Source organism: Patella vulgata, chromosome 8, assembly GCF_932274485.2.
Source record: "Patella vulgata chromosome 8, xgPatVulg1.2, whole genome shotgun sequence".
In the NCBI taxonomy this organism is placed as follows: domain Eukaryota; kingdom Metazoa; phylum Mollusca; class Gastropoda; family Patellidae; genus Patella; species Patella vulgata.
In genome coordinates this window covers 15,283,227-15,300,078 of record NC_065886.2, presented here as the reverse complement: position 1 = coordinate 15,300,078, position 16,852 = coordinate 15,283,227, and the positions used below count along the sequence as shown (strand labels likewise).

Here is a 16,852-nt window from a genome sequence, read left to right as displayed (position 1 = left end):
GATAGTTTATGACTATACGAATCTGTACATTTGTAAAAAGGAGAACACTGATACTATTGTGAACTGTTGGTTGTATACCTGGATCACAATGGATCTGCAAGCATATACTATTTCAAATAAAATATGGAAGTTAACTACATCAAATATGCAACTAGAAAAACTTAAATGAAATCTTACAATTAATGATCAATGTAATGGTCCTATCGCTGAAACCAGTTCCATAATTATTTTGGGCTGTACATTGGTAACTCGCTGCGTCTGATAATTCTAAATTAAATATGGTTAAACTGGGATCTGTGGTATTACTACCGCCATATTTAGTAGCGTTCAAGGCTACCAGAGATATTGGTCCTTTCGACCAGATGACTCTAGTTGCTGGAGGATTAGCTTGAACTGTACAAGGAAGAGTTACGTCTTCTCCTAGATCCTGTGTGTATGTTGATGGACCAGGGATAGTGACTGTTGGTAATGCTGTAATATTAAACAGTTATTTATACCAATAAAAATAGAGTTATTTATACCAATCAAATAATTATATTAATTTATACCATTAATGTATAGCTTATACCTATAACAAATGGTTATTTACACTATTAAAGTATGGTTATTTATACTCATACAATATAGTGATTCATGCCTATAAAAATATTTATACCAATACAATATGGATATTTATACGAAACAAATATGGTACTTTATACCAATAAAATATGTTTATTTATACCGATAAAATATGTTTACCGACTTGGTCGAAGTCAGATCCATTATTTATCTAGCATCAGAGGTGTCGTACAGTCAAATATTAACTGTTCTTGTTAACGTATGTGAAGTACTGCCCTGTTCCCGTTTCTTTTTTATAGTTTCAAATTTGTTCACAACATCAGGGCGATCTAAAGTACCAACAACCCCAACCCCTATCTGTTCAATGTTTCATTATAATGTGTAAAACATATTTAACTAACAGAGACTTTTGTGCAAAAATCAGTACTTACATTTGATTTCAACACGCGTAGGATCACTGCTCAAAGTTCCAGCATTATTAGATGCTGTACATACATATGTACCAGTATCACTTTCTACAACACTATTTATAGTTAGTGATGGTGTGCTGACGTCACCGTTACTATACCGCGAGCTTCTTGTAATGGCGGTCCCATTTTTTAACCAATCGACAGACGTTGCTGGTGGGTTAGAGTTAACGGTACACTCCAGTGTTAGAGATGAACCAACAGTTTGCTCATAATAAATTTTTCCTATTGTAACACTTGGTTTATCTGTGGAACAAAAAAAGTGAAAGATCATTAAATCAACAGCTACGGTAGATAAGATATAGAAAACCCAGGAGGTGACCCTACACCTTGTTACACACGCCACCTTACTAAATGAAAAACCTAATTGTCGTCTGCCTATCGCTGTCGGTTTTCTATGGGTCCTCTCACTGTTAACGACCCCTACGTGGAAATTCAATTACATTTCCAGCCTTTGCTTGAAAAGAGACTGGAAAATCCCGAAGAACTTTTTCGACCACAACGGGGACCAAACAAGCTACCACCTGGTTCACGAGCCAGCGCACTCCTCGCCACCGTGACTTAGTGGGTAACACGCTGGCTCACTATCCAGACGGTCTCGAGTTCGCTGCTGGTGTTGGCGTAATAGAACCCTTTACAGTTGGAATTCGATAGCACACAGTATGGCGTGCGCCCGACTTCACTAGCCCAGTCAGTGCAGAAAAGCAGGACGCTAAACCTCATTTCATTTCATTTCGCCCTATTGACTGAGCAACCGTGGCTGCGTTTTAAGAAGAACTTTCCATAAATTTCACTTACATACAACAGTAATCGTTATATCATCTGTTTGCTTCTGATCTTCTTGCGCATGACTTGTTTCACAAATGAGACTTCGGCCATTGTAGCTTTGCAATGCGACAAATCTGACCTCGCTGACAACCGTAAATGTATTGTCAGCTTCCCGATTGGCAGTTGGTGTGACGTCATTGTAGATAGATTCACCAGTACTCCACTTCCAACTGATGGTAGCAGGCGGTCTACCTTCTGCACGGGTACAATTATAGGTAGCAGTTTCACCTTCCGACACCTCTGTAGGCCCAGATATTACTGGTGGCTGGGGTATTACTGTAATAAATGTTAAATGCATCGGATAACAAAGGCGTTTGGTCAATTTTTTTGGCAGAGTAGTGCACAAATATCAATGAAAAGAAATTACTTCACTCAATAAATTGGACCTAGGATATCGACAGACATCGAGCCCTGCTTTCGTGAGCTACAAACTGTTTCAAACATGGCAATTACAAGTTGGCATCCATGCTGATTGGTTAAACAAGACGAACCCAGATCTACCATCCACCAATCAGGGGGTTTGACAATGTATGACCGTTGACAATGTATGATGCCTCCAGATAGGAAAATCTGATTATGTCTTAAAGTTACATCACGAAATTAACCCCGAAAAACGACAAAACTGTGGTGAAACCCGTAGCAAATCACGTAGATGAACACAGTTTTCATGTAATAAAACTGCCAGATCAATTGCTGTTCTGCACAAAAGTAGCAACTAAAATCATCTACGCATTGCCAGATTTAGGTTATTTCGCTCAATGGCCCCTCCCAATCCCCAACCCTCACGACTAGAGGAAAGTGTCCTTTAAACACAACTGAACAAAGCCGAGGGTGGGTGATGTTTAAGACGTCAATGCATGTGTAAGATAGACCTGTTTCAAAATAGTATACAACTTAACCGGAGAACCCTAGATTCTGAGGTCATAGGCTTTAGCCTGCCAAGCCTGTAGGTAACCCGGCACGACAGCTGCGATATGTTCTGATATTTGGTGCCGCAGTAGACAAATCCTAATTTTGTGGAATGAATTAAACTCCATGTAAAAGAATTTAGATCTTACCGTCAACGTATAGTCTTGTTGATGCGGAATCGGTGAAACCATTCTGATCAGTAGTCATGCACACGAACCTCGCTAAATCATCGTTTCTAGAGACAGCTAAGGTTAACGACGAGGAGCTTTCGTGAATACCACCTATCACCTTCGTCGTGTATACTCCCGTTAACACCTCTGATGAACCGATTTTAGACCATTCTATAGTAAGTGGAGATGTGGCTGACAGGTCTCGACATTTCAACGTATAACTTTGGCCTTCAACGGCTCTACCGTTTGTTATAATAGTTGGCGCGGCAACTGCAAAATAAAACGATAATAATGCAAATTGTATTTCTGTACCATATTTTGTAAACCACACTTGAGCGCATATTCGCGGAAGTTGTGCGCTATAAAACACTAATAATAATATATATATATACGGAGCAGGGACTGAACATCGCCGCCATCTTGGAATTGTCTTATCAATTGCCCAATGAACAAAGAGAGAGAGAGAGAGAGAGAGAGAGAGAGAGAGAGAGAGAGAGAGATGGGGTTTAACGTCCACTCGACACAAACTAGGTCATTTCGAGACTAAACATATGGTTTAATTTAATTTCAATAATTCGCTTGCGCGTAAGGGTCTTTAGCAGTGGGAGGAAACCGGAGGACCCCGAGAAAACCCACGAGGTTTGACAAGGCAACCCTACTCCTTGTCACGTACAACCGGGGATTCGAAATCATTCCAGTTGACTTAATGACAGGCCTTATGATACAGCGCGCACGTGCTAACCATTTGTCCATCCGACCCCCCGCCCAATGAACAAGCATGCCACGTATAATTTTGGCCGTACTTGAATTGGCGGAACCTTGGGAGTTTTTCGAAGAGCGCCACCCCAAAGAAGAACACCAAGATGAAGGGCGTTTGTGGCTCAGTTGCTCGGCCAGAAACATACTGCATTACTAAGTCGCTAACTTGAATTTTAGTGACAAAATAAAGAAGAAGAAGGTCCGATAAAAGATCAAATAAGTTCATGAATACAGCTTATCTAATCAAATGTAATGATTTATGGCGAAGCATACATTTTAAAATCTGAATATTCGGTTAGCTACAGAGTTCAATTCTCCATCAGAAGAGCCCAGTAGCAAGTAGTACAAGGTGCTCATTAAACAATCCTTGTCTGATGATAATCTATCACCACCTGCAGCTATGACGACAATACTCGTTCCAGTTTCTGTAAACTTACCTATGGTTTCGAGATGCATAGATATAAGGACCACTAATAAAAACATGGTACGGCCGTATTTCGACCCTCGACTATTTAAATCCATTTTGTAATTTATGATTGCTATTTTGTTCGAATGTCACAATAAAATCAATCTATCAAATCATGTCTTTCGTAATCACACCTTTCTGAAAAAGATAAATATAGGATACTATACTTATAAACACATGCAAGATTATCATTCAGTATTTATAAAGGACAAAAATAGGTTGTAATTGTTCGTGACCATGCATACTTCACCAAACTTGAGTAATAATAATGCGATATCTATGCACTGTTTTATTGTATACAAAAATATCAACAGGGCTGTACTTGCAAGTAATAATATCCATACACGGGAATTCGTCAAATTCTCTTGTTCTCGTGCGTTTCAGTTTCATCCGTATCAAATCCAATACAATAATACACACATATGCATCACTTTTCCTACGTTTCACATTGGCCAAGAAGTGTTTGATTCGCATTTAATCCGCCAATATGCTAAAGATGCCAGCTGGACACCAATAGTTAACGTCACAAACCTAACGGCATTTATGTTTTAAGCACCACACGTAACATCGCGCTTTTGAAATTTTGGTCGTTTGTTTCCCCGTGCGGATGAATATCTATCACCGTCAACTGATCAACAACATTTGACTGTCGCCATTGTTTATTACTAATTGGAATGAAGGATGAAAACTCTGGTAGTCAAGGTAACTAATGTAAAGAGATATTATAGAAAGTTAAATGGTTTGTGGATGGAAATCAATATAAGTTGTGTCGTGTTTGGTATTAATACAGACAGATTTGTAATTATTGCTTACATTATTGATCACAAGATTTACTCAGATTAAACTATCACTAAACAGAACAACATCAATAAACCAATACTGTAAACAATATATATCATGAATTTATGAGAGAGACATCAGGTGTTCAAGAAATGATAACCACACCCTGTCCCGTCTACGACACACTTTCTTTCAAATTACTTTATTATGCGCGACTTTATCACTGGTTTGTTTATTATCGTAGCAACTTTACTTGTTTATCGAGAGATACATCAGGGGTTCGGGAAATTATAATCACTCCCCGCCCCGTCTACGACACACTTTCTTTCAAATTACTTTATTATGCGCGACTTTATCACTGAATTGTTTATTATCGTAGCAACTTTACTTGTTTATCGAGACTCGGAGTCGCTTCTCCATTTTAAATTAAATCATTAAATGGCGATCGGGTTTGAATCCGTTTTAATCTCCGTCATCCAATGATCTAGAGAGTTGATTATAGGCCTGGCATGTGAATAAATGTCTAAATAATAATTTATATAACATTTGAAGCGAACATGTAATAAGCAGATTTGACCCTTACATAATGCATCTTTAAGGGGTTATATAGGTACGCCTTTAAGGATTTAGTTCCTGGATGGCTTGAGTAATTTGATAATCGTTGAAACCGCGTCTATAAACATGGTTATCTGGGGACATTTTGCCAACCCTGCACATCAGCTAAATGTTTGTATTTCTTTGAAAAAGTATCACAGAAATTCAAATAGTTGCACTGATCTAGGATAAAGGCTGTTACTTCCTCCCAAAATTAACTTTTATTCACTGAAATATAACTAGGAGCTCCCTTTAAGGGTGTAGCCCAATATCCGGATAGAATATTCCATTGTGGGACTTTAGTACACATTAATTAAGTTGATTAATTCGTTTGAACACAATGCAGACATATAATCTCGCCGTTCCTGTCTAATAAATAATAAGACAAACTTAAATGTGCAGAAAGTAGTTCCGGTGCATTGTCACGCGGGCTATTGTCACGCGCAAAATTATTACATAGTGATTCATTATACTATTAGCATTGGAGTGGAACTGGATCTTCTATTTACCTGGGAATAGGCTACACGTTGGGTATAACACATAGCGAATAATATACTGTGTACATGATCATACAATACATTCATGGTGCATAACTAGGAGGAGTAGTCCTAAGCAGACCCCGCCCCCTCCTCTGTCCCTTTCTGTATTTTGTGATTTTAATGGTCTTATAGACCATATCGCATTGTAATTATATTCAATCAACCGGGGATTAGATATCATCTTTATCTGATGTCATTAATTACGAGCAGAGTCCCACCCACGCCCTCTGCCCTTCTCTGTCTTTTATGATTCTAATGGTCTTATATACCATATCGCATTGTAATTACATTTAAACTGCAGGGGGATTAGATATCATCGTTATGTAGTAGTAGTAGTACTTGAGTTCTTTAATGTCTGCTGCTTCAACAAAATAATCCATAATACATCCTTTTTAGTTCAAGTTATTAGATTAATGTCTGGTGTGGTATATCATAACATGTCTGGTATGGTATATCTTAACATGTCTGGTATGGTATATCATAACATGTCTGGTATGGTATATCATAACATGTCTGGTATGGTATATCATAACATGTCTGGTATGGTATATCATAACATGTCTGGTATGGTATATCATAACTTGACTGGTATGGTGTATCATAACTTGACTGGTGTGGTATATCATAACATGTCTGGTATGGTATATCATAACATGTCTGGTATGGTATATCATAACTTGACTGGTATGGTATATCATAACATGTCTGGTATGGTATATCATAACTTGACTGGTATGGTATATCATAACATGTCTGGTGTGGTATATTATAACATGTCATATGTGCATGTAGTGATTACACCACGCAGATACTACTTACTTATAATAGATTGGATTAGGAATAAGAAGATATTGTCCGAAAAATACAAAATGACGGTTAGCGAGTTTAAAGTTTTCAAAAAAAAAAAATATACTTGACCCACAATGCACTTTACGTAATGTTGTTTGATAGCTACAAATCACTGGCAACATATTAAAATAACCCCGCGAAATGGTTCGTCAATTATTTGGTAAGGCGCTGGTTCGCTAACCAGGTGGTCTCGGGTTAACTTCCGGTGTTGGCCTGGTTTCGTCACGTCCGTGATGCAGGATGGACTCCGATTGGGGGTCTAACAAGGAACACGTCCTAGTTTTTCGGATGAGACGAAAAACCGGGATCCCGTGTACAATGTTGCGTGCACGTAAAATAATCCCTGGCGCTTGTAATTGGAGATAAGAGTAGGTCGTAGTGTCGCTGTCTGAGCAAAACTTCCCCCCTTTTCATTCCCTCTGTCATTTCTATTATCTAAAAAAACAGTTGAAATGTTAAGCAGGTCGAGCCGTTAAAATGACCTTCAAATAATATTAAACGATGTCTGCTGTATTCTTAACATGAAAACCAATAATAATCCCTTGACTATAGGCTACTATATATACACAAATATTAAAAAACAAACAAAACAAATTCGAGTTTTACACTTACCAAGTTGTATTGAATTTCATATGATATTATCGATTGTTAATCTGAGACCAGATTATAGTATATATTATATTTTAAATTCAATAATATTGTTGACCTATAAGGTTATGTACTCTATAGGGGTGAGTTAAACAAGTGCGTATATTTTAATGTGGTTTTACTGAAACGCCATTAGTCCAGTCGGGGCAGAGAATTAGGACGTTAAACTCCATTTCATTTCATTTTATTTATTGAAACGCGAACAAAAGGCTCGGTGAGTATGGTGCTTGCTCACGAATACGCTAAATATCCCATTGGCAGCACGTTAAAGATTCCCATTGACAGTACGTTAAAGATCACATTGGCAGCACGTTAAAGATTCCCATTGACAGTACGTTAAAGATTCCCATTGGCAATACGTCAAAGATTCCCATTGGCAGTACGTAAAAGATTCCCATTGACAATACGTTAAAGATTCTTATTGGCAGCACCTAAAAGATTGCCATTGACAATTCGTTAAAGATTCTCATTGGCAGTACCTAAAATATTCCCATTGACAATACGTTAAAGATTCTCATTGGCAGTACCTAAAAGATTCCCATTGACAATACGTTAAAGAATCCCATTGGCAGTACCTAAAAGATTATGATTGGCAGTACGTTAAAGATTCCCTGTCAGTTAATGTCCACTCATCACAAACTAGGTCTCGGAACTATCATAAAATAATAATCAGAATACTGCCCCTTTAAATCTGGTCATGTCATTTATATAGGTATAAACATGCATAACAAATTATAACACAACAATAAGCTACCTACCAGGTGTGACATATATACATCAAATATTACTTATGTATTTCAATAAAATATAGATACATTATATATACTATCAATGACTTATAGTGTGAATATACATATAACTTAACCTACATAGTCTAAAATCTAAGAATGATATCCGTTTTATACAATGAGCAACAATTAAATCATTATACGAGATTTTATTATTGTATTGTTAAACTATATGATTTAGTCATATCTTAAAATATAATACCTATTATATCTATTATGACACAGAAATACAAAATGAATTAAATACTTGAATTCGCCCATCTTGTTAATGTCTTTAGTTTCGTTTTTTTTTATGGTTGTGATTTTATACCACTTTATAGAATCTCACATATATTCCGAGCGACTATTGCTTAAATATATGTGCTGAGTCCAGATGGTATCTAGAAGAGGAATGATAATTTCATATTCATACGGGGAATACAGAATGAATTGAATATTTTAATTCATCAATCCAATTAATGTCTTTCGTTTCGTTTGTTTTTTGGCTATAGTTCTGTTATACGACAACTTATCTAACATGTATTCAGAACAAATACCTATACTTAGTCCATCAGATTGAAGTCAAGAGACATATCGTAGACTCATTTGAGGCCATGCAATTCTGTGCTCAATAAAAGGTTGGAAGATTTTGAATTGACGGATATTTCTCTTCGATTTCCATCATATAGGAACTATTTTACAGTAGTCTCAAAACGAACAAAACACATCAATTCTGACAAATTAGGCCCAAGCTGTGGCCTTATTCTATCACTTCCTCTCTTTCATCTTCCCTCCATTTTAACCTTTTCATAACAACTCTGAAATATTTTGAGAGACTTATATATCTTCTTGAATTATATCAATGTACCAAATACAATAAAACATTTTTATTTGGTAATATCCGCGTCATGACGCGAACATAGATTATTTGCAACGCCTTACCGGTAACTTACAGAATTTAAAGGAAAATTTATCTGGTGACTAAATAAAAGAAATAAATAAACAGGGAGGTGTGGTGTTAAACAAGGAATATAAAATACCAAACAAATTTCATCAATGGTCCTTTAAATATAAATCGGTGCAGAACATCGAGACGTTAAACCCCATTTCATTCATTTCCGTGCTAAGTGGGTAAGACGCTGACTCGCTAGCCTGGAAGTCGCGTGTTCGATCCCTGAATTGGCCGAAAAAGTTCATCGGGATTTTCGACGTGATTTCCCCTTGTCAGTGGTGCTGGACGGGGGTCTGACAAGGCCAGCTGCCAAGTCGTTCGAAAAAGCGTGGTTCCATGTATGTACGTAAAAGATCCCTTGGCAGTTGGAATTCGATATAAGAGTATAAGAGTATATAGGCCATAGTGCCGCTGCTCGCGCAAAATTTCCCTCATAGTACACTGTATGGAGTATGCCCCTCTTCATTAGCCCAGTCGGAGCAGAAAAGAAAAGTGGGACATTAAACCCCATTTCATTTCATTTCATTTCATTTCATCCATTTCCTTCAAGTAAATGATACATATTTTATATCTTTAAAATAAAAGACCAAGTTATTTGTTATCACTTTACTTACAGCAATAGAGTTAAAGGTTACGTCCATATAGTACGATAGATCAATACATCGTTCCACTTTGATAGTTTTAACAAAAGGATCTAATATCGATTAGCATCGTATATCATTTTATATTCTCCCGGAATATCGATCTCTTCTTTATATACATCGAGTAACGATAAAAAATTAAAGGCGCTTCATTATCTTCTAAAGGATTTATTTACTAATTGAAATCGAGATACCCATGACAGGGCATAATTATATAGAACATCTACTAGAACCTCTACAGATAACAACTGTTGATAGATTTGATAATCGAGATGATAATCACAAACATTTACTAGAACCTCTATAGATTACAACACCTATAGTAGATTTAATAACTGTGGTGATAATCATATAAATGTTCTGGAACTTTTATTAAATAACAACCACTATTAGATTAAGTATTCTGTTAGATCAAGTATTCTTTAGAATACAACTACTACTAGATTAAATAACTGCGATGTGTCGACGATTATTCTATAACAACTACTACTACATTAAATAACTGCCATGTGTCGATGATGATTCTATCGTCTCTACCAAGTCACTTGATTTATTCAAATATAACAGTACAACAAATATAGACTTATATACGGTAGTGTGGTTGTCACTGAATACAGCTTATATTTTAAAAGATAAACAATAAACGAATGTCAGTCAGTATGATCTCGTCAGTAACCATGAGATCTGGAGTTCGATCCCGGTTTGGAGGTATTTCCTCGTGGTTTTCCCTTGTAAGTGGTGCCTGCAAGGAAAAAGCGTCTATGCGTTGGCGTGCATATGAAAGAACATCTTGCAGCGAAAACGCCTAGAATATTATACATGGTTTATGCCCGTCTCCATTAACCCAAGGATGTTGGCTGGTCAAGTGATCTAAAGCTTGTACTTTAGATCACAAGGTCTGTTATTGGGTCATCTATCCTCTCTCTCTCCTTCCATTAGCCCATTGGGTGCAGTAGACTAGGGTGTTAGAGTAGGGTGAAGAACCAAGAAAGCCAATCCCATACTAGTCTTAAATTATATCTAAAAGGGAATTGATAAAACAAATTTCACTTGTAGACACACATTGTGGCAGAATTGATCTATTGAGTTTATTGATTTAAAATTTGATTTCACAAAAAGACTTCACGTATGCAAACAAGCGAAATAAAATATCACTTTGTGTTTGTTCATGTATGAAGGCTTTCCTACACGCATACACGTAGTTGCTATGGAGAATATTGACTCGTTGAATTATTAAAACACCCAGCCTTAGTCTACTTAAACAAATATTGCAAATTGATTTAAATGGATTTATTATATATTTTTTTTCTGGATATGTCACGAATGTCATTCACCGTCTTTTGTGTGGCTTATATATTTAGCAATCAATAATGAGCATACGCCCTAGTTTAAGTATTTATATGTATTTATGAGAATTTCATGAACACTTGAAAGGTTTTTTTTTCCGAAGCCATTCCCATTTATTTCAAATTGTCGATATTGATATCTTATATATGAAATATTATCCCTATTATCCCTACATACACCCCCAGAGTTCGAATAAAACTGCTAGAGAGGAAATTGCTGACGAAACATTAATTCTTTATTAAAGATACATTATGGGAGACTAGATAAAGAGCAGTTCTCACTATGATAGTTAAAAACTAAATAATGTAAAGGGAATTTGCTGGAAATTTCAGTTAAATTGATCCACTCTGAAACAAGAATTTAGCGATTGAATTTTGGAAGTAGCCTCGATCATCATTACTAAAGTCGATACGATAAATAACATAGTTTCGATTATCCAGTTTTTTTATTTGGTCATGAATGGGCGTTTGGCAGCAAATCGAATCATAATCCAGTAAAGTTTATTATCGTCTGGATAAGTTAATTAATGTCTAATTAATAATTTAGATAACATTTCAAGTCTAAAGAAGGACCTGTAATAGGCAGATTTAGCTCTTGCATAATGTATATGTTTAAATCATATATTTTTTTAGTACTGTCTCTAAAGTTGCATTTACAGATCAACGGCGGTCCGGTAAGTAAGGTGCTTGCTCACTAACCTCGCAGTCCTGAGTCTGATCCTTATGTTCGCCGAGAAAGCTCAGGGATTTTCCAGAATAGTTTACCGCGTTTCAGTGGCGCGGGAGAAAATGGATAAACAAACTTGAGTTGTATAATCGTGACCTCGTGTATACGCCAATAGGTCCCCAATCACTGAGGTCCCGTGTACACGTTGGCGTGCACGTAAAAGAACCATTGCCAGTTGGAATTCAATTGCTGTCGGGACAGATTTATCGAATAGCACACAGTATACCCGTCTTCATTATTCCAGTTGGTGCAGGATATTAAACCCCATTTCATTTCAGCTCATTCATTCATTCTTTGGTATATAAAATGAAATGTTCTGCTCCGACTAGGCTAATGAAGACGGAGATAGAAGGCTATACGGAAATTCTTGCTCGGATAAAGCGGTATGGCCTACTCTCATATCGAATTCCAATTGCAAGGGGATCTTTTACGTGCACGCCAATGTGTACACGGGACCTCGGTTTTCCGCCCATCCGAACGACTAGACAGCTGTCCTTGGCAGGCCCTTCGTCCTGCACTTACTGACGAGTGGAAAGGGACGGGGGCAGTGGTGCCACTGCATTATAGTAAAGATAACTGTAAGAGGACTGGAACGTTACAGGAGTAGTAAATCCATTAAGTTGTGTTAGTATTAACCAGTATATAGTTTGTCTCAAGCTGATCCAGGTAGTTGATTTATATAGTAATTCAAAATAAATATGGGGGGTGTGCGTTAGGTCGAAATGGTCTTTCATTAAGTTAAGTGGCGTGGTTTCGATTCCCTACTTGTATGTGACAAGGAGTAGGGTCGCCGGTAAAATCTTGGTGGTTTTCTCAGGGTCCTCCGGTTTCCTCGGACAGTTAAAAGACCCATACACGCAGACGAATTATTAAAATAAAACTGAACCATATGTTAGTCCCAAAAGGGTCTAGATTGTGACGAGTGGCAAATACCCCCCTCTCTCTCTCTCTCTCTCTCTCTCTCTCTCTCTCTCTCATATAAATAAATATAAATCTATAGCTGTCGTGTATTTATATTAGGGTTTTATTGTTAGAGATGTTTGTTATTGGTATTAGAAAGTAAAAGTAAATATCATTCGTAACTCAAGTAGAAAATCTATAACAACCTTTTGAGACGGTACAAATCAACACTGAACAAAAAACTATTATGAAAATCAATGTGGTCATCACATATTATTCAGGTGGAAAGTGGTTAAAACTACAAGACAGTTTGCTTTGCGAAGAGGGTATTGTTATTGTTATTATTATATTCTACAGCGCTACTTTATAGAGATATTGTCCACACGATACAAACTAGGTTATTTCGGGACTAACATATGGAACTATTTTATTATAATAATTAGCTTGGGCGTATCCTCTTTAACAGGAGGATGGAAGCCACGAAGTTGGGTAGGCGATCCTACTCCTTGTCACGTACAAGAGAGGATTCAAAACCACGCGACATGACTCGATGGCAGTCCCTCCTACCCCCGACCCGACTCCTGGCAAAGCACTAAGATCCATTAAAGTTGTAGCTTGCACATATGGTCTTTAGCAGGGGGAGGGGAGGGGAAGGAAAATGACCTGGAGAAAAACCGACGAGGTTGGATAGGAGACCCTACCCATTGTCACGCACAGGCATGGGAATGAAAGTGAACGGGTTAGATCACTCGGTTACTTTTGTGAATAAAAGAATAAGGTGTTGAGTCAAACCATTTCGGACAATATGAAACGCCCGAGAGATCTGAATCAAGATATCTGCTCTTATACCAACAGTAAAATTAATTCAAATTGGGTTTAACATCTTATTTTTCTGCACTAACCAGACAATCAAGCATACGTCAGCGACATTTTGCCCGGATAGTGACGATACAGCCTACTCTTAATTCGATTTCCGACTATCAGGGGATCCTTAACTTGATTTAAACAACATTTTATTCACACAGTTTTTATGGGAAACAATCACTGGTTTATTCTGCTTTAAAAGCAGAATAAACCAGTTATTGTTTCCCATAAAAACTGTTCTGTTAATGTGTTTCTCAATCGCTAAATGCCACTTAAAGATTATAACATTTTATTCAATAAATTTACGGAATTTATGTAATAGATATAGGATACAATAACATGCTTTATCAGCTTACATACAACCACTTCGTAGAATGGATCTTTAACAGATTTGCACCTGGTAATCATAACACAAACTTCAATATATACAGTATAAAACATATGTACAATTTAGATGTTTATTCAGGATTTCTTAAAGGGACATTTTCATGGTTTGAATACTGAAATTTATATTTTAACTTACTACCAAACGGTTTTGGGTTCCATCTGAAAGATTAGACGCGTTTTCTTGTCGTGCCCACCATTCTGTATCACCGGGTTGAAAAATTCCGAGAAGATAGCCATGGTTGATGAGCCAGCGCCATGCTAACTGATCCAGGTAAGGAGTTATATCTATATGACAATACATCAATCTAAACTCATTTCCTTAATATAATCATTGATTTTATCGCTTCATAAATAAACAGCATGTAAAATCATCTATTTCATTGATTTTATCAAATAACAGTACTCCCAATCGATTGGCATCAAAATTTAATAATAAACGTCTCGAAGGTCTAAATACATTCATTGTTAAAAAGAAAGGTTGTCTATGGCGACACGAGTTCATTAATTAAGATATTGTGTTCAACTTTCGACTGTTTGGGTTATTTTTTAACTTTTAAATTTCATGAAAGGAAACTGTTGCTAGAATCAGTCATCGGTTATTGGGTTATAAAGAAAAGTTTAATCGGCATAATCGTTGGGTAAAGCATGAATGATTTATTTTGCAATAACTTTATTAGAAAATAAAAAGACATAATACTTGAAAATAGCATTATTCAAGAGCTGAAACTGCCTATTGCCGTCTTTCTTTGGGCATTCAATGTTGTATAAATTAGACATTTATTAACATGACAAGACCATAATAAACTCTCGGTGCCATGGGATTGATCCGATTTTAAGTAGATTATAACGGTTCGGCCATTTAATGATTTAATGTATTAATGGAGAAGTGAGGCTAAGACTCGAATGACCAGTATGGTGATTACGATCAATGCACACATTTTGCCAAGACTAGAGCCATTGATAACTTCGCATAAAATAAATTAATTTGAATGAAATTTTCAATATATTCATTTTGCATTATCTATTTTTGAAATATTATAGCTATAACGGCCAGTGCTTTATCTAAATCAAAAGCGATCTTTTGCGTGCACGCCCATGTGTATCACATATCAAATTTTGCATGACTTAATCCATGCTAAAATATACTGATACTTAACACAAGAAAATCAAAAATCAACGGTAGATAATCGCTAGGATTGGAGTCCATCGAAATAAAAAAAGAGACACATCAAAATAATTTCCTAAAGATTAAATGTAGCGCTGGCTTTCAGATTTATTCAGATTCAACTTTAACAATATATTGTAGTATCCAAAGGATTTCCCAATTCTTTAAAAGACGTTTAGAGATATTACGAAATGTGATTGTCTTGGCATGTATTTTGGGAAGGGTTTGACAGACTTTGGGTATGTTGTCATGGTATCGTCACGATTAAGATAATGATTACAGCAGGATTATCTTACCATAATCAATCGATCATCACTCAGTCAGTCAATCGATTTGTAGTGTGGAGTTCGTCGGCGATATTAAACTAATGTCTAATTATATTGTAACTAAACACATTTCTTTTCACTTATATGATATAATCCCCTCCACAATTAGTTCCAATAAGCTTGTTATTTTCATTGATTAGGAAAACGCGGCTATATTTCCAGCAAAATGTCCTTTAGAACGTCAAGAGTTAATAATTTAATCACTTCCACCATCAATGGCAATATTATCAATTTACAAGTGTGAAAAAAAAGTCCTGATATATTTGAAAATGGCGTGATATCTTCTGGAAGATTTATACACGAAACACGGAATCCAAACATAAAAGAGAATTTTTTATCAATAATAAATGAAATAAATTTTCGATTTAAATTCAGCCGCTGACAAAATTGGATTTACTAGACCAAAAAATATACATTCGTCCATTTAGCGTAGGACAGTCGGATTAAAATAATATTATAATTTGGTTTCGTTTATTCTTCTGACGTTTTACACGTCAATTTGTTTCGTTTTATGGAGTGTACCATCAGAAGAAATAGATATCTTATTTTCCAATTTTCCTCATAGCATACATCATGCTAGACTGGATAACCTGCTCTAATACGTCACACTCGCTCCTACTTCAATCCTTTTCTGACTTGCATATATTGAAGTCAGAATAGCGCAGTGACGTAGGAACCAGCCGGACGTCATTTAGAGCAGGTTGTCCAGTCTAACATCATGCCCACCCTCATCAGCCCAGTCGGTACAAAAGAATAGAACGTTGATCACCATGCCCTTTCGTTTATAAAAATCTACACTTATCTATTCTATATATATTTGTGACTGTCGTTTGTCTGTCTGTCTGTCTGTCTGTCTGTTCGGGGTTGGCGGCTACACTAGGTCTGCCCCGAGTCTGAAATTTGGGGTATAGGAGTAACTCGGACCGGGGAGTAACATAGGCCAGGTGGCGTTAGTCTACCACTTCCGGTTTCGGAGTTATGACCCTCGAGCGAAGCCGGTCTGTTCGGGGTTGGCGGCTACACTAGGTCTGCCCCGAGTCTGAAATATGGGGGATAGAGGTAGCTCGGACCGGGGAGTAACATAGGTCAGGGGGCGTTAGTCTACCAATTCCGGTTTCGGAGTTATGACCCCCGAGCGAAGCCGGTCTGTTCGGGGTTGGCGGCTACACTAGGTCTGCCCCGTGTCTGAAATTTGGGGTATAGGGGT

At 36.9% G+C, this 16,852-nt stretch overlaps 1 protein-coding gene across 1 annotated transcript in view; it reads right to left on the bottom strand.

Moving 5' to 3' along the window:
- LOC126830694 (hemicentin-1) overlaps positions 1 to 16,852 on the bottom strand; it is a 44,122-nt gene that overhangs the window by 17,192 nt on the left and 10,078 nt on the right. The window contains exons 2-6 of the mRNA XM_050561105.2: positions 4,132 to 4,298; positions 2,915 to 3,205; positions 1,827 to 2,132; positions 993 to 1,274; positions 178 to 471 (exon numbers count right to left, since the gene is read on the bottom strand). Of these exons, the coding sequence (XP_050417062.2) occupies positions 178 to 471; positions 993 to 1,274; positions 1,827 to 2,132; positions 2,915 to 3,205; positions 4,132 to 4,216 (1,258 nt within the window). The 5' untranslated portion in view covers positions 4,217 to 4,298. The remainder of the gene's footprint in view (positions 1 to 177; positions 472 to 992; positions 1,275 to 1,826; positions 2,133 to 2,914; positions 3,206 to 4,131; positions 4,299 to 16,852) is intronic.